At 36.8% G+C, this 21,823-nt stretch overlaps 1 protein-coding gene across 3 annotated transcripts in view; it reads right to left on the reverse strand.

The window, feature by feature from the left end:
* SLC41A2 (solute carrier family 41 member 2) overlaps positions 1-21,823 on the reverse strand; it is a 41,531-nt gene that overhangs the window by 14,266 nt on the left and 5,442 nt on the right. For 2 of the 3 annotated variants that reach the window (XM_039338215.1, XM_039338216.1), the window contains exons 2-7: positions 16,723-17,433; positions 12,518-12,625; positions 10,119-10,190; positions 5,450-5,594; positions 3,784-3,930; positions 1,313-1,460 (exon numbers count right to left, since the gene is read on the reverse strand). In XM_039338215.1, the coding sequence (XP_039194149.1) occupies positions 1,313-1,460; positions 3,784-3,930; positions 5,450-5,594; positions 10,119-10,190; positions 12,518-12,625; positions 16,723-17,280 (1,178 nt within the window). In that variant the 5' untranslated portion in view covers positions 17,281-17,433. The remainder of the gene's footprint in view (positions 1-1,312; positions 1,461-3,783; positions 3,931-5,449; positions 5,595-10,118; positions 10,191-12,517; positions 12,626-16,722; positions 17,434-21,823) is intronic. The other variant, XM_039338217.1, reaches the window with a different exon arrangement.

Here is a 21,823-nt window from a genome sequence, read left to right on the forward strand (position 1 = left end):
TGAACTTAGAATTTTTCAACCTCAATGGTTTTGGAATGCTTCTACAACGTATGGTGATGGCAGGGTGGCTGGAGCTCCCTCCCAAAAACAGAACATCTGATACTGACATTACAATCTATTAAATATGAGATTAAGAAATCTTTATTGACCAGTGTATTTTATACATTGTATTTTATATACAGCCGCTTTGTGGCTGTTTGTTTTGTGGCTTTCAGAATTTTTGTTCTTCTTCTTCATTCTATTTATAGTGGAATAACTACTTTTCTTCATGATTTTATATACTGCCCTGAAACCTTTCTGGATAACAAACAAATCTGCAATATCTTGGTTAAATAAATGTCATAGATCAACTTTGAGCCTGGTAGCGCAGTGGTTAGAATGCAGTATTGCAGGCTAATCCTGCCAGCTGCCAGCAGTTTGATTGTGACTGTTCAAATTTTACTCAGTCTTCCATCCTTCTGAGGTCGGTAAAATGAGGACCCAGATTGTTGGGGCCAATATATGTATGTATGTATGTATGTATGTATGTATGTATTTATGTATGTACATACTAGGGTGGGGGTAGGGGAGGTGAAGCTGCCCCATGTGCCCCGCTTACCTTACCAGTAGGCCCAATACAGTCAGGCCTCCCGCACCCTGACACCTGTCGCACTGCTACTTGACTTTTTCTGCAGCCACTTGCCACCACTTGTGGCCGGCCGTCATGTGGCGCATTGCGCTGTTGCCACTCCGCCCAGAAGGATGCCACATGGCGCTTTGGGCTGCTTCCGCACTTTAGGCCACTTCTGTTGCTTGCGTGCTTCAGGCCACTTCTATTGCTCCCAGCAGGAGGCCATGTGGTGCTTCAGGCCGTTTCTGCTGCAGAAACAACCCAAAGAGCCATGCAGCATCCTGCCCCGAGCAGCAGAAATGGCGCAAAGCACTATGCAGCATCCTGGAGTCAAAGCACATGGCGTCTAGCCGTAAGTGGCGGCAAGCGGCCGCTGAAAAAGTCAAGCAGCAGCGTGATAGGTGTCAGGGTGTGGGAGGCCTGGTTGTGGTGGTCCTAAGGTAAGACATTCTCTGAAATTAAGACCTAGTGCCTCTTTTGGAAGCAAATATATATATATATATATATATATATATATATATATATATATATATATATATATATATATATATATATAAAAAAACCGGGTCTTAATTTTGGGGGAAGTTGGAGAAGATGGGCCTTCTAGTCTATGCTTTAAAAAATGAGCTTAGGTAATTGTGTATCCTTGCAGATAAAGTATCATACTTTTAAACATTTTCTAAATGACAATAAACTCCTTACCTGCTAATGACCATTGCAGTTATAACAGGTTCCCACCCAGAATGAAGGACTATTCTTGTAGCTGGATGCTTAGCAGCAATTATAATCCACATAGGAGTCAGAGCCAAGAAAAAGGCACCAACTAAAGGAGATATATAATAATAGTTCTCTAGAATTAAAACAAAACGTTAGGATTTTTCATAAAATTCTGAGGAAATTACGAGTTTTTACAAATATCTTATTTATCAGATTGAAACATTTCTTGTAATTTTCCATTATAAATAAAATTTTTAATTATAACATCCTTTGTTATTAATAAGGCTTAACTCCTGACGTATATCTCATGATTAGAAACACTATTTTATGCCTGAATAACTATAGATACCATTTGGCACATCTATGACAAACCATTCTAATCATTTTTTCTTGATCCTTTTTTTTAACTTTCTCTGATATCTAAAGTTAATGCTATTTAAACTTTTATATTGTTTTCGTTCTACATTGTGGCTTACTTTATTTTTGTATCATTACCAAACTGAAAGTTTGCTTTTTTAATAATCTTTGCATTTTCTGGCTATACTTTAAATATCCAAGATGGAAGCCAAAAATTAGAAGGAACCTATTAACCCATTTATGATTTGGGGTCTCCACAGATCAATACAACTGTCTTCCTGAAATATCCAAGATGGACTGGGCATACATCACAGTTGCCTTTTTTATTCCTACTCCAGAACATGCTTTCAAATATAATCAGGACCATTTCTGTAATTGTTTATTGTAAACAACTGTGAATTCTATTCTAGCAATATGGGTGACGAGTTATTTTCTTGTAAGATTCCCCTACAGAAAAAACCTAAAGAAACTGAGATAAAACTCAGAAAACCCCCTGCTGGCTATTGGGATCCAGGTACTGATAGTAGAATTTGCATAATTCCTAGTCTCCCAGAATAAAATACAGTACAGCCCAGGCATGGCAAGATCAAAGTTAACTGTGAAGAAAAAACAGGGGATTGCTAAAGGAACAAAGAAAGGTTATTGAGCGCACAAGTTTGATCTTATCATCAATTTTTTAGAGTGAACTCTTATTGAAAATTCACAATGCTTATAGTTTCTAGAGTTTTTTTGCTATCAACACTGGTTACTATTTCTGTAGTAGGATTCTTCATAGAATTATTTCAGCAAGTGATAGTATCCAGCAAACCTTATTTAGAGCTGAAAGGGCCAGGCCTAATTAGCACCTAGACAGGATGTTTAAAGGGCTGTAATCTAGACTAAAAAGTAGAAAACTCAAGAAAGGTTATATAAAGTGTTCATATCAGTGGTTATATTTGACACTGAAAATAGTTACCATTATTTATTTATTTTAAAAGACTTACATACTTGTCTATGATGTAACAACAGTGCAAAAGAATGTACGATAATTGATATTTAGAGCATTTTTCCCATTTACACTAAAACAATTACAAATAAAAATATTAAATATATTCTATGTTTATATTAGCTTATATTTTAATCTTAGGTGCATTTAATAAGGTAGTTACTGTCTACAAAAGCTTTCCCAAGATATTCAAACTGCAACCCAACAGCACCCTCTAGTGGTTTAAAAGGATATTAAAAGAGAATACAGATAGTCCTCAACTTATGACCACAATTGAGCCCAAAATTTCCATTGCTAAAGCAAGACAGTTGTTAAGTGAGTTTTGGCCCATTTTATAACCTTTCTTGTTAAGTGAATCACTTCAATTAAGTCAGTAACACAGTTGTTAAATGAATCTGGCTTCCCATTGACTTTGCTTGTCAGGTCACAAAAGGTGATCACATGACCCCGGGACACTGAAGCTGTCATAAATATATGCCAGTTGCCAAGCATCCAAATTATGATCACATGACTATGGGGAATGCTGCAAAGGTCATAAGTCTGGAAAATGATTGTAAGTCACTTTTTTCAGTGCTGTTGTAACTTCGAACAGTCACTAAATTAATATTGTAAGTTACAGACTACCTGTAGTATAAAAACAATTTAACTGAATATTTTCAACATTTATTGTTCAATCACCCTGTCTTGTTCTTTCATAAGTCTTTCATTTATAATCTCATGTGTCTTCCAGATATTTCTTCATTTTTCTTTTTACTTCCTTATCAAAATGTACATTAACAATATTTTATTTATTTATTTATGAGACTTATATACCGCTTTAAGTGCAAGCACTCTCTAAGCGGTGTACACCAGTAAGCAATGTATATATATATTTACATTGCCCCCAACAATCTGGGTCCTCATTTTACCTACCCCGGAAGGATGGAAGGCTGAGTCATGTTGACATAGCTGAGATCTGGAAACACACTTAGTTTCAAGTAAGTGAACTCCTCTTAAAGCGATCCTTTTGAAATATTACTCAATTAAAATATATTCAAGGAGATGGCTGGGAATTCAGATACTTGGAATTGGCAACTTAGTTCTTCTTAAAAAAATTGAAAAAAAGAATACTTACCAAGGCAATCGTATAAACCCTGACTTATCCATGCCAAAATGGCAAGCGTGATTAGGTCTCCAAAGCTGGCTGCAATAGGTGTTGCGACATTGTCAGGATTTATGCCAGTCTTCTTAGAGCCAACAATAACACCAACCATTATTATGCCTAGAACCATTGTAATAGAAAGTGGGTCAATCTGTAACTCTATATAAGAAAGCTTCAGAAGAGTTAAAATAAAAATATCTTTTATTTCTAAATTCAATTATGGGCTATTTTATTGCCGTCTTTATCATTAGTATGTTTTAAAAAATCACATATTACTATGAAATATTGCTTTTAGAGGCAGTATAGATGAAACCCAGAATTGGTAAAGTTATTAAACAATGACTCCACTAACACTCATCTCTGCTTTGGATGCATTTACATAGCTGAACTGTATTTAATGTATTGTTCATTCAAATGTTAAGGTACTGTGTCTTTTTTTATTAACTAATTATTATTAATTAACAACCCACAAATGTATAGCATCACTTCTCAGTCAAAGTAACATATAATGTTAATAATGACATTAAACATGTTTATAGCAAAACCATTAAAAAGATAATTTAGACTAGTTATGAATGTGCCACATAAGAGAATGACTACTTCTTGTACCCGTAATATACAGATACTACTAATTCTCTATTGTTTTAAATAAATTCTAAATTTCTATAATAGAAATAAAACCATAATCTTTAATCAGATTTTCTATCTTATCTTTCGCTTGATATTCTTATGTTGAATTTTAGATTATACATTCACTCAGGTGTGAACCTATCATCCATGTAACAGTGATAATTATTACAGGTATTAAATTATTATAGTCACCTACTGCAGTGAACTCCGATGATGATAATAACAACATATTATCAATAAAATAATACCATACAAAACAATAATAACAAAAAATAATTAATCTATTAGCCAAAAAGAAAAATACTTTGAAAGTGCTGTTAGGCTGATTAAATTCAAATGTTTCAGTTAATACAAAATAATTAATACAATTAATTAATTTTGATTAATAAAAAAGAGTTATACTTGTTAGTTGGCTAGAGTTATGGTATATAGCAGTGGTTCTCAACCTGTGGGTCGGGACCCCATTTGGGGTCGAACGACCATTTCACGGGGGTCGCCAAACAACATAGTCCGCCATTTTTCCCCCTTTTCCTTAGCTGTGCTACTCCCTTTTATTCTATTGGCTTTTGAAAGCCAATAGAATAGACTCTCTTGAATAGAGTCTAATTCTATTGGCTTTCAAAAGTCAATAGGAATTGTCCAGGCTGTCTCTGCCCTGCTGAGCCCGCCAAAAGTCCCATTCTGCAAACGGTGCTGCACCAGTTGAGTAGTTCTCGACTTACGACTGGTTGAGTAGTCCTTGACTTACGACCGGTTGGGGGGGTCGTGGCATTAAAAAGGTTGAGAACCACTGGTATATAGATTCAGTGACAAAGGTGGGCAAATAAAAACTAATGACTATGAAGGAAAGTAATAAATATTATAAATTCAAAATACAATTATAATGTATTTAAATGTACAGAGCCATCTACCATATACTATCTACCATTAGATATGAGTCAAATGAACTTAACCTTGCTCTTTTTTTAAATTGCACAATATTAATAATGTCAAAATTAATAGTGTTTACCCTGTAAAAGTGATGCTATGAAAGCTGTTGCTACACTGCTGGAACACAAAAGAACTGAGTGATTAAGATGATATTTTCCTTCAGGAATCCAGCCCAATATGACTGCTGCCACAGCTGCCAAAAAGCCAACTACTGTTGCTTGTACCTGCAGAATAACAATAAATATTTAACGTGAGAAAAGGTATGCTTCCCTATAAACACAATGGAGTTTATACATAGTTCTGTATAAAATTGAGACTAGCATTTAGATCTTTGGTTTACTAATGGTGATTTAGTGGACTTCAGATACAATGGACAAATTGAACAGCACATGCATTTAATGGACCCAATTCACTTTAAATACCCTGGGTGATTTCTGTCAATTAGGCTAGTACATCTTGATGCAACTGATAAAATATATGTTGCGGTGCAATTGTTGAAAATGATATACTCTCAGTTTTAATGGACAATCGGGAATATTGGGCTCCACCTTTCCCCTGGATTAGTTGGTTACAACTAGCATTTATAGCACTGTCATAAAATATCAGTGTTTCTTACACCTCTACCATCATTATCATCTATGGCCGTTAGGCCAGAGAGCCTACAATAAAATAGATAAATCTTTATTATATAAAGTCTCATAAATAAATAAATAAATAAATATTATTAAAACTTTTAAAAAAAGATAAAATGCAATAAAAATACATAAGAAACATTATTAAAGTAACTGCAATACAGATAGGAGTGCCAATCATAAACATTTGTGCCAAACCTCAACTGTAGTAAGGATGCATCCCGGAAATGGTGGGAAAGTGACCTTGAAAGTGATACTAGGCTCCTGCTTAGAAAAAGCACTGACAGATATTGTATCCTCTATTTGGGTTAAAAAAAAAATGTCTTCCAAGGTTCTCTTTAGAGACCATATCAAAGGCACATATGGTTTATGGATTGCACAGAACCATCTCTACATGGTATCAGCACTGCTGAAAAACAATGTTTTTTTATATCTTCCACAAAACTGCAGATGGTAATACAGTTAGTCAAAGTAAAAACCCAATGAAATTTCAGAATCAGAACTGAAGAGAAGATCAAATGATGATTCATATTCATGTAATAAGAATCCATAAATTGTGGAGGTTGGATATTAGGCTTAAATCGGTTTGAAAATAAGCATCTCAGATGTTGTTTGAGGTAACTTCTGGCATTTTTAAAACCCCACGGACAGACTTTCCAAAGAGAGGTCTGGGGTCTGCAGTTTACTATTAGTTTCTGTTAGCCAGGTTGATTTATTACATATTCATGTAATAAGAATCCATAAATTGTGGAGGTTGGATATTAGGCTTAAATCGGTTTGAAAATAAGCATCTCAGATGTTGTTTGAGGTAACTTCTGGCATTTTTAAAACCCCACGGACAGACTTTCCAAAGAGAGGTCTGGGGTCTGCAGTTTACTATTAGTTTCTGTTAGCCTGGTTGATTTAAAACGGTCTTTGAGACCAGTGGAGACCACAAGACAAAATATCAATTTCATGTCAAAATTAAGGAGATACTACCAGGTTTTGGCATCCATGGAAACCATACCAAAATGCTTGATGCATTTGGAACTGCAAGCATTGCTTTTATAAATTTGGACTGGGCTGCTTCCAAGGTATTAAACTTTATTAAAAAATGCAATTCTGTATACCATGAAGCGAAAGGCAAAGGAGAAAGAGAAAGATACACCCAATTGAATGCAGAATTCCAGAGATTAGCTAGAAGAGATAAGAATGCCTTCTTAAATGAACAGTGCAAAGAAATAGAAGAAAACAACAGAATAGGGAGGACCAGAGATCTCTTCAAGAAAATTGGAGATATGAAGGGAACGGTTCATGCAAAGATGGGCATGATAAAGGACCAAAATGGCAGAGACCTAACAGAGGCAGAAGAGATTAAGAAGAGATGGCAAAACTACACAGAAGAACTATACAAGAATGAGCTTAACATCCCCGATAACCACAATGAGATGGTCACTGACCTCGAACCAGACATCCTAGAATGTGAAGTGAAATGGGCCTTAGAAAATCTGAGCAACAACAAAGCTAGTGGAGGTGATAGTATTCCAGTTGAGCTATTCAAAATCTTAAAAGATGATGCAGTAAAAGTGCTACACTCAATTTGCCCGCAAATTTGGAAAACTCAACAGTGGCCACAGGATTGGAAAAGGTCAGTTTACATTCCAATTCCAAAGAAAGGCAATGCCAAAGAATGTTCAAACTATCGCACCATTGCACTCATTTCACATGCTAGTAAAGTTATGCGTAAAATCCTACAAGCTAGACTCCAGCAGTATGTAGATCGAGAACTACCAGAAGTACAGGCAGGATTTCGAAGAGGCAGAGGAACTAGAGATCAAATTGCCAACATACGCTGGATCATGGAGAAAGCTAGGGAGTTCCAGAACAACATCTACTTCTGCTTCATTGACTATGCAAAAGCCTTTGATTGTGTGGATCACAACAAATTGTGGCAAGTTCTTAAAGAGATGGGAGTACCAGACCATCTCATTTATCTCTTGAGAAACCTATATGCGGGTCAAGAAGCAACAGTGAGAACTGGACATGGAACCACTGATTGGTTCAAAATTGGAAAAGGAGTCCGGCAAGGCTGTATACTGTCGCCCTGCCTATTTAACTTATATGCAGAGCACATCATGAGAAAGGCAGGGCTAGATGAATCAAAAGTTGGAATTAAGATTGCAGGGAGAAATATCAACAACCTAAGATATGCAGATGATACCACTCTAATGGCAGAAAGTGAAGAGGAACTAAAGAGCCTCTTGATGCGTGTGAAGAAGGAGAGTGCAAAGGTTGGCTTGAAACTCAACATTAAGAAAACCAAAATCATGGCATCCGGCCCTCTCAATTCCTGGCAAATAGATGGGGAAGAACTGGAGGTAGTGACAGATTTTATTTTTCTGGGCTCAAAGATCACCTCAGATGGGGACTGCAGCCAAGAAATTAAAAGACGCTTGCTCCTGGGGAGGAAAGCTATGGCAAATCTAGACAACATACTAAAAAGCAGAGACATCACCCTGCCAACAAAAGTGCGTATAGTCAAGGCCATGGTTTTCCCAGTTGCAATGTATGGCTGTGAAAGTTGGACCATAAGAAAGGCTGAGCGCCAAAGAATTGAGGCCTTTGAACTATGGTGCTGGAGAAGACTCCTGCTAGTCCCTTGGACTGCAAGGCGTTCAAACCGGTCAGTCCTAGAAGAGATCAACCCCGACTGCTCTTTAGAAGGCCAGATCCTGAAGTTGAAACTCAAGTACTTTGTCACCTAATGAGAAGGAAGGACTCACTGGAGAAGGGCCTAATGCTGGGAAAGATTGAGGGCAATAGAAGAAGGGGACAACAGAGAATGAGATGGCTGGATGGAGTCACTGAAGCAGTAGGTATGAACTTAAATGGACTCCAGAAGATGTTAGAGGACAGGAAGACCTGGAGGAACGTTGTCCATGGGGTCGCGATGGGTCGGACACGACTTCGCAATTAACAACAACATACCATGAAGAAGCTGAGAGATGACCTTAGCAAGATAAACTTTGCCAGCTACAGGAATAAAATGCACCGTTTGAATAACTTGCTTGATAAAAGAAATGTATGCCCAAGATAAGTGTAGAACTGCACACCAAGATATTTGTAAATACATAGCTGCTCTCCATTTATTTGCCATTTATGTAACCTACTGTTATTTCATGCAAACACTAGCACTCAAGTTTTTTGGTATTTGGTAAGTTGTTCTTTAAGACAAAAGGAGCCCACTGCCGTCAATGCTCCCCCTTGCTGCCACATGGAAGACTGATAAAATTACATTGTCTGAATGTGGCATGCTGGGAATTGCACAATCTGCTAACATTGGGGAAATGATGATTAGATGATAAAGAGCTTTAATTATTGAACTGATGTATATATTAAAAAGGGGGCTAGAATACACCCTTGCCTTACTACTTTTTTTGATGGAAATAGCATCAGATAGGTGCCCCCAATGGGAAAATCTGACTCTCAAGGAGAATTAGAATAAAGAGTTTGAATAAGAAGGAGAAATCTTTTAACCATTGAAGATTCCTGAAGTTTTTGCCATAACCTCTTTCTTGGAATCAGATCAAAAGCTGATTTGAAATCCACAAAGACTGCAAAAAGGTGTCTTTGGGCTAAATGGTACAAGACCAAAAAGTGGTCTAAGGTTGAATGATCCCCTTTAAATCCCGCCTAATCCTCAACATGAATATTTTGACTTTGGACCCAATCCAACAGTTTTAAATGAAGATACTTTGCATATAGTTGAATATACTTGTTTACTATATTAAGCAAGCTCTTTGGTCTATAGTTAGCAGGGTGAAATCTATTTCCTGTAGAGGGATAACTATGACCTCATTCCATTCAAATGAAAAAGGTGTTTATATTATTTACTTAATATAAGTTTAAAAAAACAGCCAACACTGGGGCTCCACCATTCTTTATTTTCTTTTAGCAACTCTTGACGGATGAAATTCTTCCTAGCCTCAGCTACAGACACAGAAGCGAATTAGAAGTCACTGCTGGGTGGGGAACCACTACTGGACTAACTAATCAGAGAGAGATTTTTCTTATACTTTTCTTTGCTTCCAAAATGAATAGAACCAGAGTTGTAATCACTTCTCTTAATGACCTTACCTGTTTTAAAGCCAAATTACCAATTATTAAATTCCACTTCTCAATGGGTGAATCCATTTTCCCGATATTTACCTATGAAAAACAATAAAGTGTTTTAACAATGGAAAAACCTTAATGCATTTCCTTATCATTACTTAAAAGAATTGAACACTGAATTTTGATAATAACCCCTTTTCCTAATGTCATCAAGCTTTTTCAGCAGGGTGCTAGCTGAGTGCTTCTATGCAAGGCAAAAATGGAAACAATGAGCACACCTTCAGTATAAAAAAGTTGGGCTCGATATTTCTGTGTATGAAAATGCCACAAGACTAACTAGAGTTAATGAGGATACATATTTCCAACGGGAAGGGACAAATAATGGTTGTCAGCAAATATACAGTGTTGAACAATGAGTAGCCAATCAAAATGCGGTCCTTGGGATGGTCCTGGTTACCTTAGTACAAATGTTAGCTCAGAATGTGGATGCATGAAAAAATGGCAACATATCATGAGAATCAATGTCATTATTTATAAATCCATGGTGCAAAAAATCAGCTTATTAATGCAGTTCTGTTTATAGCATTTTAGAAAGTGTATTATAGATTTGAATTAATAATACATTGTTGAATTCTTGGCACCGTCTGAGTTGGGTTGTTTGTTGCAGGCATTTCATTTCTAACTAGTTGGCATCATTAGTGTGAGTGAGTTTGGCATTTAGCTTGCTCTGCCAGTTTTGGTGGGAATGTAGTTTCTTTCTTGATAGTAGCTGATTAAACGATAAATCACCAGAATGACAAAAATGCTGAAGCAATATCCCCTAGAGAGGTATTTAGCATAGGTAAAAAGCAAATAAGGGGGACGATGATAAAACAGTCATATTCAAACAAATCATACATTATTTTGTGGAGAAAGGCCAGAAGCAGGTGAAACTAAATGATGGGAAATATTAAAAAAGGAACTATTTCTTCAGCCAATACATAATTACTTGGGAAAAGAGTTTCAGATACACAGATAGTCATCAACTTAGTTGCCTTTAGAGGTGATTAAGCAAATTCATGAATGGCCACATTATTAATGGCTATTAATGATGATGGATATATACATCTATCTATGGAGGCGGTAAGCCTCCCAGTTCTTATTAGAAAACCTGAACAGAAAAATGCTATTCTTTTATATACCTTTGACCTTCTGACTGATCTCTTGGACATAGACTGCTGTAGTGAAATGCTGGTAGCCCAAACTCATTCTTAGGTTTTATATGAGATATTGGCCAAGGTAACCTGTAAATACTATTAAAATACATATTTTCATAACAGTTGTAAAACTTTTTTAAATCCCAGAAGTATTTAATTGCTTAGTTGTTCACAAAGTATGGCTGCTCCTCAAAGTGTGACTGGCAGACAGAGAAGTTAAGGCAAACCAAAATAGAATATTAACTGTTAGTATGCATTTTAGAATATGAACATAATGAAACAGTCAAACCTACTCTAAAAGAATTTCTGCTAACCAATTTAGCTGACAGTCTATGCTCAGGGACAGTACAGTTCAGTAATCTCTAAATGAGACAGGTGGTCCTTGACTTATTACTGTAAGTAAACCTGGAATTACGGTCATAAATTAATGCAGTCATAAACCAAGGCATCCATGTCACTGGAAGCAATTATTTGGCCTTTCTCATGTCAGTCATTAAGCAAAGGCTGCAGTTATTAACCAAATGTGACAGTCATTAAGCAAAGTAATTCATTTTAAAGGGCATTTTTGGCCAGAAATTGATTGCAGACACGTGAATGTAGAATGCCACGACCAGTCATAAAGCTGATCTATCTGACAGGCAGTCACATAAACAGGGCTCTAAGACACAACCATGCACCCATTGCATGGCTTTCATAACTTTGAATGAGGTCCTACAACATTACCTGCCCTTAGACAAGAATTTACTAAAAAGATCTACTGCAGTTAGTCCTCGATGTGCAACCACAACTGAATCCAAAATTTATGTGGCTAAGTGAAAAATTTATTAAGTGAGTTTTGCCCCATTTTACGACTTTTCTTGCCACATTTGTTGAGTGAACCACTGCAGTCGTTAAATTAGTAACACAGTTGTTAAGTAAATCTGGCTTCCCCATTGACTTTGCTTGTCAGGTCACAAAAGGTGATCACATGACCTTTGGGACACCGCAATTGTCATAAATATGAACCAGTTGTCAAGCATCCAAATGTAAATCACATGCCCCTGGGATGCTGCAATGGTCATAAGTGCGAAAAATGGTCTTAAGTCACTTTTTTCAGTGCCATTTGAACAGTCACTAAATGAATTGTTGTAAGTCAGGACTACTTGTATATGAGGTAGATGTCAGAAGGTCAGATTTCTACAAATGTGGCCACTCCAAAATCAACTCCAAAATGTTACCCAAACTTACTGCTGTTGATAGTCGAGATGCCAAAGTCATTTCCAGATTACCCTTCAAGCCAAGTAATGCAGGAACCAAGATGAAAACTTCAGTAATGTTTCGGAACACTTCCCAATGCTATTCAACAATAATAAATATTGTTACTTATTGTTATTTGTGGGAGCTATATTGCCCAAGCGAAGTTGTCACATTGTTAAACTTTTCTTACCGACTAATGGTTAGCTGCTTTACAAAGTATTAGGCCTTTTTATTTTTCGAACTAATGGCAGACAGAGGTTAATAATCTTATACCACTGATTCTCATTTTAGAATACAAATATAATGAAATAGTCAACTTATTGTTACTCCTGTGTTGGATTCATACTAACACCATGGTCTCCAAAACCACTTGGATTTGATAACTGGGACTTAAATGGAGCCATTTAATTATACCTGGGGAGGAATATCTCCTGTTCTCTGCCATCCAGACTCTCGGTGAAAAGTCGACCATCTCCCTGTTCTAGAACAGGTGGTAGCAGCACAGCTACCTATCTAGAAGGAACTCTTTTCACATGGAAAAAAAGCTACAAGCCTGGAACTGGAATTCGGGGGGGGGGAGGGGTAAGAGAGGGTGGTTATTCCAGGAAGGGATCTGATAGGTTCTGTTACAAATTTATGAAAGACGCACTTGGTTAACCAAACAAGAAACAAAAGCTTTTCATTAGTGGTATCTCAAAAGACAAACATCAGTATAAATAGGCAAGACTCTACAGACATTTCCTATAATACTTGTTATGTGTTTATGCTCTTCATTTAGAACAAGATGGCATAGATTTGCAGTAAGTAGTAGAAGAAAGAAAAAAGTAGAAGTCCTGATAATTAGCAATAAATAGTGGCCAACTTCTATGGCTTCTCTATGAAGATTTATCCAAAACAAAAGTAAGCAATACTATAAAAACTGAAACAGGGAGCAATTCTCCGTAAGGGACAATCAAGCAAGCCGAAGGTCAAGAGTGGCAAATAGATGTGACACAGAAAACAATACGTATCTCTGGAATTCAAACAAAAAATAGCATTAAGCGTTCAGGGAGAGAATAGGAGACACTGATCAGGATAGAAGATAATGATTCCCTGAAAGGCAGAAGGATTTTTTTCTTGAACTCTGCAAGAAGGCAAAGAAATGAGTATTTCAGAAGTTAGTGATGAGGAACCAAAACAAATCTGCCTCAATCTAACCCATCAGCTCAAGGAAGTATGCTGTCTACTAAAAGTGTGACTGAATAGCTTCTGTATTTTCCAGTTCCACCAGCAATTATCACTTTCTATGATATAACATAGAAAAACTACAATTGCAGCTGCTCCTATCCAATGAAAATCATATGGCCCTTGCATTAAAATAAGTGGAAAATTAGTAAAAACAATAGTGCTACTGCTAATATCTAGAATTGCCTGCCCAATCAAGAATAATATGCGGCTGATGCTTTCTAAAACTGAATATATATATTTTTTCTAACAGATCTGAAAGGATGATAAGGGGACTTAAACTCTGCCAAGCACGCTACTTCCTGGAAATTTCTATTTGCCTTGTTGATAACTTTCTTCTCCAGAGGATGAAAGGAAGTCCAGCCAATATCAGCTATTCTTGACTTGATATGAACCAATGGAGCAGAATTAGTCAAGAAGGTGGGAAAAAGAGGAATTTTGCTGGAAAATCATACTGTAATGCTGGAATTCTTGATTTTTTGGGGGGGGGAAGTAAAGTTGAATGTAGTTACACTGATATCTTGGACTTCTCAGGTTTTAATAAACTCAAAGCAATGAAAATTTTGTGGTATGGGAAATTAATATGAAAGATTTTGGTCAACATGTGTAAAATTTTCTAAAAAGGGAAATACTAAAAGCATAACTGTAAACCACTCCAGTAAGAAGAAAGCATGGAAGAAAATAGAAGACAACATATATGGCTACACAAAGAGCTTAGTGTAGCCATCCTAAAATCTGAAAATAAATGAAAGAAGAACAGTTTGAAAAAAAAAAGAGTACAAATGGCCCAGAATTGTTGTAATGGTGACAGGAAAACCAAAACTCAGAATTAACCTAGATTGCTGAAGGATGTTAAAAACAATAGCAAATACTTGTTTAAATATGTGCAGAATAAAAAAGAGGAAAAAAATATCAGTGAACTATCTCCTCAGTGAAGATGGCAAAAATCAAAGGACCCAATGCCTCTAACAAGAGCATGCGCCACCCAGCAATTGTTTAGAGCAGAATAAATTGTACTGTGGAATACTAAAATAACATGCTAGCGGCCTGGCTGAACTTTTATATATTATCTTTAAGAAAATCTGGAGACAAGTGAAGTGCCAAATGCCTTGTAGAAAGTAAATGTTATGCCTATTTTAAAAAAAAAAATAATAACTACAGACCAGCCATTTTTAAAATTGGATGACTTTGAACAGAAACCCACTTTAAATAATCCCAATAAACTATTAGACTGCTCGTCAAGTCTGAAACAAACAGGTTTAGAGAAGGATAACAAAGATAATTAAGGAATTAAGAACTAAAACTCCTATGAAGGCAGACAACAAACAGGAAGTGCTCAGTTTTGCAGAGAAAAGACTGTGGGAAGTTATGACAGCAACTTCAACACCTAACAGGATGTCACACATAAGAAAAGCTATTCTGCACTATGTCTTGATTAAGAGACATAATGAATAATGAATTTGAGTTCTGGGGGAGGAGAAAAGGTAAAAGAATCCCTGCGGATTTTATTCTGCTAGTCATTGCCAACTGTAGGGGTGGTGCTCATTTCTGTTTCAAGGAGAGCCTCAAGAGAGCCGAGGTGGCGCAGCAGTTAGAGTGCAGTACTGCAGGCCACTTTAGCTGACTGTGTTCAGCAGGTCAGCGGTTCAAATCTCACCGGCTCAAGGTTGACTCAGCCTTCCATCCTTCCGGGGTAGGTAAAATGAGGACCCAGATTGTTGGGGGCAATGTAAATATATATATACATTGCTTACTGGTGTACACCGCTTAGAGAGTGCTTGCACTTAAAGCGGTATATAAGTCTCATAAATAAATAAATAAATAAATAAATAAGGCCCTTAAGCCAACACTGTCTGAAGGTATTTCTGTGGTCATGTGGCCACCCTGATGTCACAGAGAGCTGTTACCTTTCCACCAAAGTGGTACTTATTTATCTACTTGCATTTACATGCTTTCAAACTGCCAAGTTGGCAGGAGCTGGGGTGAGGATGGGAGCTCATCCCATCATATGGAGCTTGTCTCAAACCTGGGTTACTGACTTTCCAGTTGACAAGCCCAGTGTCTTAACCGTCACAGGAAAGGACATTCTAACTGAACGTTAAGGAAATATCTAGTAATAAAAACATTTTACTGTGAAATTATTTATCAAGAAAAGAGATGACTCCTCTTCACAGGATGGCTTCAGGCAGAGGCTAGCCCAGGGGTAGGCAACCTTGGCTCTTTTATGACTCATGGACTTCAACTCCCAGAATTCCTGAGCCAGCTACCCTTGGGCTAGACAAACCACCTATCTAGGATATTTTAGCTTAGATCTCTGCACTGAACAGGGATTGCACAGAGTAGTCCAGGTAACCCTCCCAATGCTATACTTCTATGAATCTCTCACCCACCTCCAGTAGACAGTTCTGGCTAAACATAACTAGAAGTTTAAAATCTAATCAAAACTTGGAGAGATTCAAAAATCTGTATTGTTACTGAAACTAGGAATGTGTGCAAAGAGAAGAGTAGATGGTACTTCAAAAAAAAAACCCCACAACTCATCAGCCCATCCAGAAAACATGGACATAATAAGAAGTAAGGCACTCCTCATCCTTAGTATATTTAAAAAAAATATAAAATGCCACAGTTAAATCCATCAAGAAGTATCTTTGGGTTTTCCTGAATCTACAGTTCTTAGTTCTAATTAGACTGGGTGGATCTTTAAATTACAATAATAAACTTGTGAGAAAATAAGTCTTTTCCTATCCTCACCTACATGTATTAAAACGTCAGAGATTTTGACTGCAGTCAATGTAATTGCTTAAAAAATATAAAGTATACGTTAGATTCTGCCAGTGAACTATTATTCCATAGATCATTCTTCAAGTGGGAAAAAAGCAGAAATTGTGGAGAACCATGGGAGGGTTATAAAGATGATTGTCTAAAACCCTGGTCCAGAACCATCATGTTATATAAGCAAATACAGTACCTACCTGAACAATATCTAGAACCATCCCCGCAGACACTGTTCCGAATCCTGCTAGCAAGAATGGAACAAGTATCTGTAATGCCATAATGCTACTAGATTCCTTGGGCTGTTTTCTATTTCCTTCCACAATGGGAGAGGCTTCATCACTGTCGCTAGATAAATGGTTGTCCTGCAGCATAGCATCCATTTCTGAAGTGTCAGTCCCATCTGAATAACTGTAACTTGCAAAGTTGTCGTACTTTGGGCTACAGCTTGATGAATTATGTCCATTACTCCCATGATAAGATGATTCTGAAAAGTGATGATAATCCACGTGTTGATCAGTCCTAACACTGAAATTATGTCCTGATGGCTGCAATCCATCTTGCCAGAGACCATTCACTTTCTTATGTCTCTCTTCTTGGGTTTTGTGGTAAACAATTGGAACCATACTCAACAGTAAGTTCAGGAATTTGTCAGACTGAATTGCATTTAGATTTATAGTCCAATTTACAAACACTTTTCCATTATGGGCTTTATCATTTTTTTTCTTGCTGACAGATCTTCCTTTACAATTGGTCATACTGTTTTGGAAATATTGTTTTGATAGTCACTTCAGCTCTCAACAAATTGTATAGTTATACAGGAACACAGAAACTGCTTTTTTCCCTATTATGTAGAAAGTGTTCTTTTCATCACATTTTGGTCTTGAACATTTCTATAACCCTGTTTAAATCTGAAAAACAATAGAAAAAAATAATTAATTTTCCTATTTCTAATATTAGATCATTTCTTTTGAGTGGTTTGTAATATTTTTGCATTCTAATAACACAATTACATCCTTGAGTACATAAAAGTACAAACTGAGAAAAATATGAACACACAATGATAAATTCAGAGAATACTGTATACACTCAATTGAACTAGTCTTTGGTGCTCTCTAAACTTGATTGTTTGCATGCAGATGTTTCATTATCCAACTAGGAAAAATCATTAGTGTTAGTTGATTTATACTTATTTATATTTTACTGTATTTATATACAGTAGCTTGCCCTATGAATGTTGTTGGGGGTGTTGTTTTAGTCCTTGGTAGTTTCTTGATTAGGCTATTGTTTTCTGCTTGTTTGTCTAGTATTAATCCCTGCTGATCTAGGTTTTTGCTGCTGGAGAAGATGCATTCAGATATTTTTGTTTCCTTCTAAACTTTTTTAATTGTCCATTTTGAATGGTGTGTAAATGTGATTTATCTCTATGTGTCTACTGACAGCTGATTAGTCTAAATGCCAAGCTTCCAGGAATTCCTTAGCAACAGGGAGAAAGCAGAACCACTTAACTTATGTTTTGCATCTGCCTTTACACAAAGAGAAAAAAGTCCAACCTATCAAAACAATAAAAAAACAGATTAGAAACACAAGTTAAAATAGGCAAAAAAATGGTAAATGAGCACCTGTCCACCACAGACGAGTTCAAATCACCAGGACCAGATGGATTACATCCCAAGGTTCTTAAGGAACTGGCAAATCTGATCTCAGAACCACTGAACTATATCTTTCAAAGATCCTGAAGCACTGGGGAACTACCAAAGAACTGGAAAACAGCTAAAGTAGTTCCCGTCTTCAAAAAAGGAAAAAAAATGGATCCAGGAAACTACAGACCCATCAGCCTGACCTCAATACCTGAGAAGATTCAGGAAAAGATAACCAAGTAACAAATCAGTGAACATGTAGAGGCAAACAAAGTCATAACCAAAAGCCAACATGGGTTTGTCAAAAACAGATCATGCCAGACAAATCTTATTGCATTCTTTGACAAGGTGACAAAATTAGTGGACCAGAGGAATGCTGTGGATATAATTTACTTGGACTTCAGTAAGGCATTTGATAAGTAGACCACAACCTACTACTTGATAAGATAGAAAAATAAGGGTTAGACAGCATCACCACCAGATGGATTCATAGCTGGTTGACTGGCCGTACTCAATGTATGGTCCTCAATGGAACTACATCTACATGGAGGGAGGTGTGTAGTGGAATACTCCAGGGCTCTGTTCTGGGCCCAGTGCTCTTCAACATCTTCATCAATGATTTGGATGAGGGGATAGATGGGGAACTCATCAAATTTGCAGACAACCCCAAACTGGCAGGAATAGTCAACATCCCAGAAGATAGACTTAAGATACAGAAGGATCTTGACAGACTTGAAACTTGGGCTCTATCTAACAAAATGAAATTCAATGGTGAAAAAGTAAGGTTCTACATTTAGGCAAGAAAAACCAAATGCACAGGTACAGTATAGGTGGTACCTTGCTCAATAGTAATAATTGTGAGAGGGATCTCAGAGTCCTAGTGGACAATCACTTAAATATGAGCCAGCAGTGTGCTGCAGCTGCCCAAAAAGCAGTGCTAGGCTGTATTATCAGAGGGATAGAATCAAGATCACGTGAAGTGTTAATATCACTTTATAACCAGTTGGTAAGGCCACACTTGGAATACTGCATCCAGTTTTGGTCACCACAATGTAAAAAAGATGTTGAGACTCTTGAAAGAGTACAGAGAAGAGCAACAAAGATGATTAGGAGACTGGAGGCTAAAACATATAAAGAATGGTTGCTGGAATTGGGTATGTCTAGTTTAATGAAGAGAAGGACTAGGGAGGACATGATAGCAGTGTTCCAATAACTCAGGAGTTTCCACAAAGAAGAGGGAATCAAGCTATTCTCCAAAGCATCTGAAGGCAGGACAAGAAGCAATGGATGGAAACTAATTAAGGAGAGAAGCAATCTAGAACTAAGGAGAAATTTCCTGAAAGTTAGAACAATTAATCAGTGGAACAATCTGCCTCTAGAACCTTTTAGAGACCGAGTGCCCAAACTGCAACCCAAAACCCACTTATGCATCATCCGGTGCGGGTGGGTGAGGCCCATTGGGTGGATGTAGCCCATTGGGTGGGTGTGGCCCATTGAGTGGGTGTGGCCATTGGGTGGCCGTGGCTGCGGTGGTAACAGCAGACTGGGTGGGACTAAAAAGTTCAATTGATCAATCCAACTTTGCAAGATCTTTTTTTTCCCACGAGTTGAAATTGACTGATTGATTGAACCTTTTTTTTTGTATACGGTGGCGGAGGCCTAAAGTGAAAAGCTTTCATAAAACCCAGCTGAAGGACTGAGGTGACGGCGCCTGTGCCCACAGAGAGGGCTCTGAATGCCACCTCTGGCACCCGTGCCATAGGTTTGCCACCACTGCTCTAGAAATTGTGAATGCTCCAACACTGGAAGTTTTTTAAGAGACTGGACAACCTTTTGTCTGAAATGATATAGGGTTTCCTGCCTGAGCAGGGGATTGGACTAGAAGACCTCCAAGATCCCTTCCAACTCAACTATTATTGTTGTTGTTGTTGTTATTATTATTATTATTATTATTACTATTATTATTATTATCTTAATCTAGGATGTTCACAGTTTACCAGTTGAAATTATGGTTAAATCAGAAAACTTCTTAATTTCCTTAATCCTCAATCACAACAAAGGGTCAATTCTGCTTGTCACAAACACCACCATAAAAAAAATCCTGCTAAAGGACGCGCAAATCAGATATAAAGCAGAAGACGATAATATTGAGCCTTTGTTTCAAGTTATAAAATAATTTGGGCAAACAAGTCTTTTGCAAAGCAAGAAATCGGAGCTCTGAGATAATATTTTTTTAATAGCTCAAACTACAGTATCTTCTGCCAATACACCAAGTACTGGAAAATCCTCCTAACAAATGAGTGGAATTATACTGATACTTTTAATTTTATTACTGATTGTGATTAAAGAAATCAATGCATGAGAAAAATAATAAAACAGAAACCAAATGTGCATTTTGTTTTCTTTGAAGGCATTCCAACTTCACTTTAGCAATTTAAATGGTAATATTTTTTCATAGTGTTCTTTGCATTGTTAATTAAAAACTAAAAGTTACTAGCTAAAGAACTTTTGTTAATGCTTAATATGCTTTATAAGCCGAATTATGCAGTCAGAAGTAGGCAATGTTTAATTAAGTGGAGATCAGGCATCAATATAATGAAAAAAGCAATACATAATGAAAGAAAGTTTTTCAAAAACTTTTTACACTTAAAGGATTTATCCTATTGATTTATTTGAGAAACAAACAATACATCTTGGATATGCTTGCTATATATAACGAGGAAGATCATCCTTCTGCATTATTTGTAGTCTTGGAGTAAAATTTTCTTAAACAGTTGCATAGTCATTAGAAATAATTCTGTATTTATAGAAATTGTCTTTAATTATATACAAAATGACATGTTACATACAGATCCATCCTATAATATTGCATTGATTTAGTGATGTTGACTTCAAAACAAACTTTCTAAGAACTTCTATAGAATATAATGACAGAATGAGGTAAATTTGCAAAATTTTCTTATGCCTTATCTGAACTTTTTAAGTTCAGGAGAAGGAGATGGAGGAGGGGGGGGAGGAAGAGTTGGAAGAGGAGGAGGAGAAGGAGGAGGTTGTGGAGGAGGAGGAGGAGGAGGAGGAGGAGGAGGAGGAGGAGGAGGAGGAGGAGGAGGAGGAGGAGGAGGAGGAGGAGGAGGAGGAGGAAGAAATAACGATAAAAGAACAAATATTAGGTAACATTTGTGGCCATGAGATTTGTAGTTCAGATTTGCTCCTGCAAGGTATATAGACTTTTGAAGCATCCAGTGATTTTTACCATTTTGCAATGCGCTATATTTCACTTAAATTCCTGCCAGATCTTTATATGATTAGTAATCCTATTAATTCTTCACGCTTCCTGCCAAATTGGATTACTGATAATTACATTGTCTGCATTAAGTATGCCTCATGGCTCAGATCATAAACTATTTTGATTAGCCAGATTAACAGTCTGCTCATGCATTTACAAGATTAGCAAATAAGTACATCCTATGAGCATAATGATTTCTAGTTTTATATAGTGTTCCTGATGTTTCACAGAAAATTCATAATACCAGGATTTTCAGCAAAATTACTGGCTAAAATGTTAGGGAAAGGGCAGACCTATAAGATAAATAATTTTGTTTTGATTTGCTAAAATATTTCTTGATCTTCAAAGTACACTTTATTTTACAGTAGTATCCTT

This window comes from Crotalus tigris, unplaced genomic scaffold (genome assembly GCF_016545835.1).
Source record: "Crotalus tigris isolate CLP2741 ecotype Arizona unplaced genomic scaffold, ASM1654583v1 scf7180000017694.5664430, whole genome shotgun sequence".
In the NCBI taxonomy this organism is placed as follows: domain Eukaryota; kingdom Metazoa; phylum Chordata; class Lepidosauria; order Squamata; family Viperidae; genus Crotalus; species Crotalus tigris.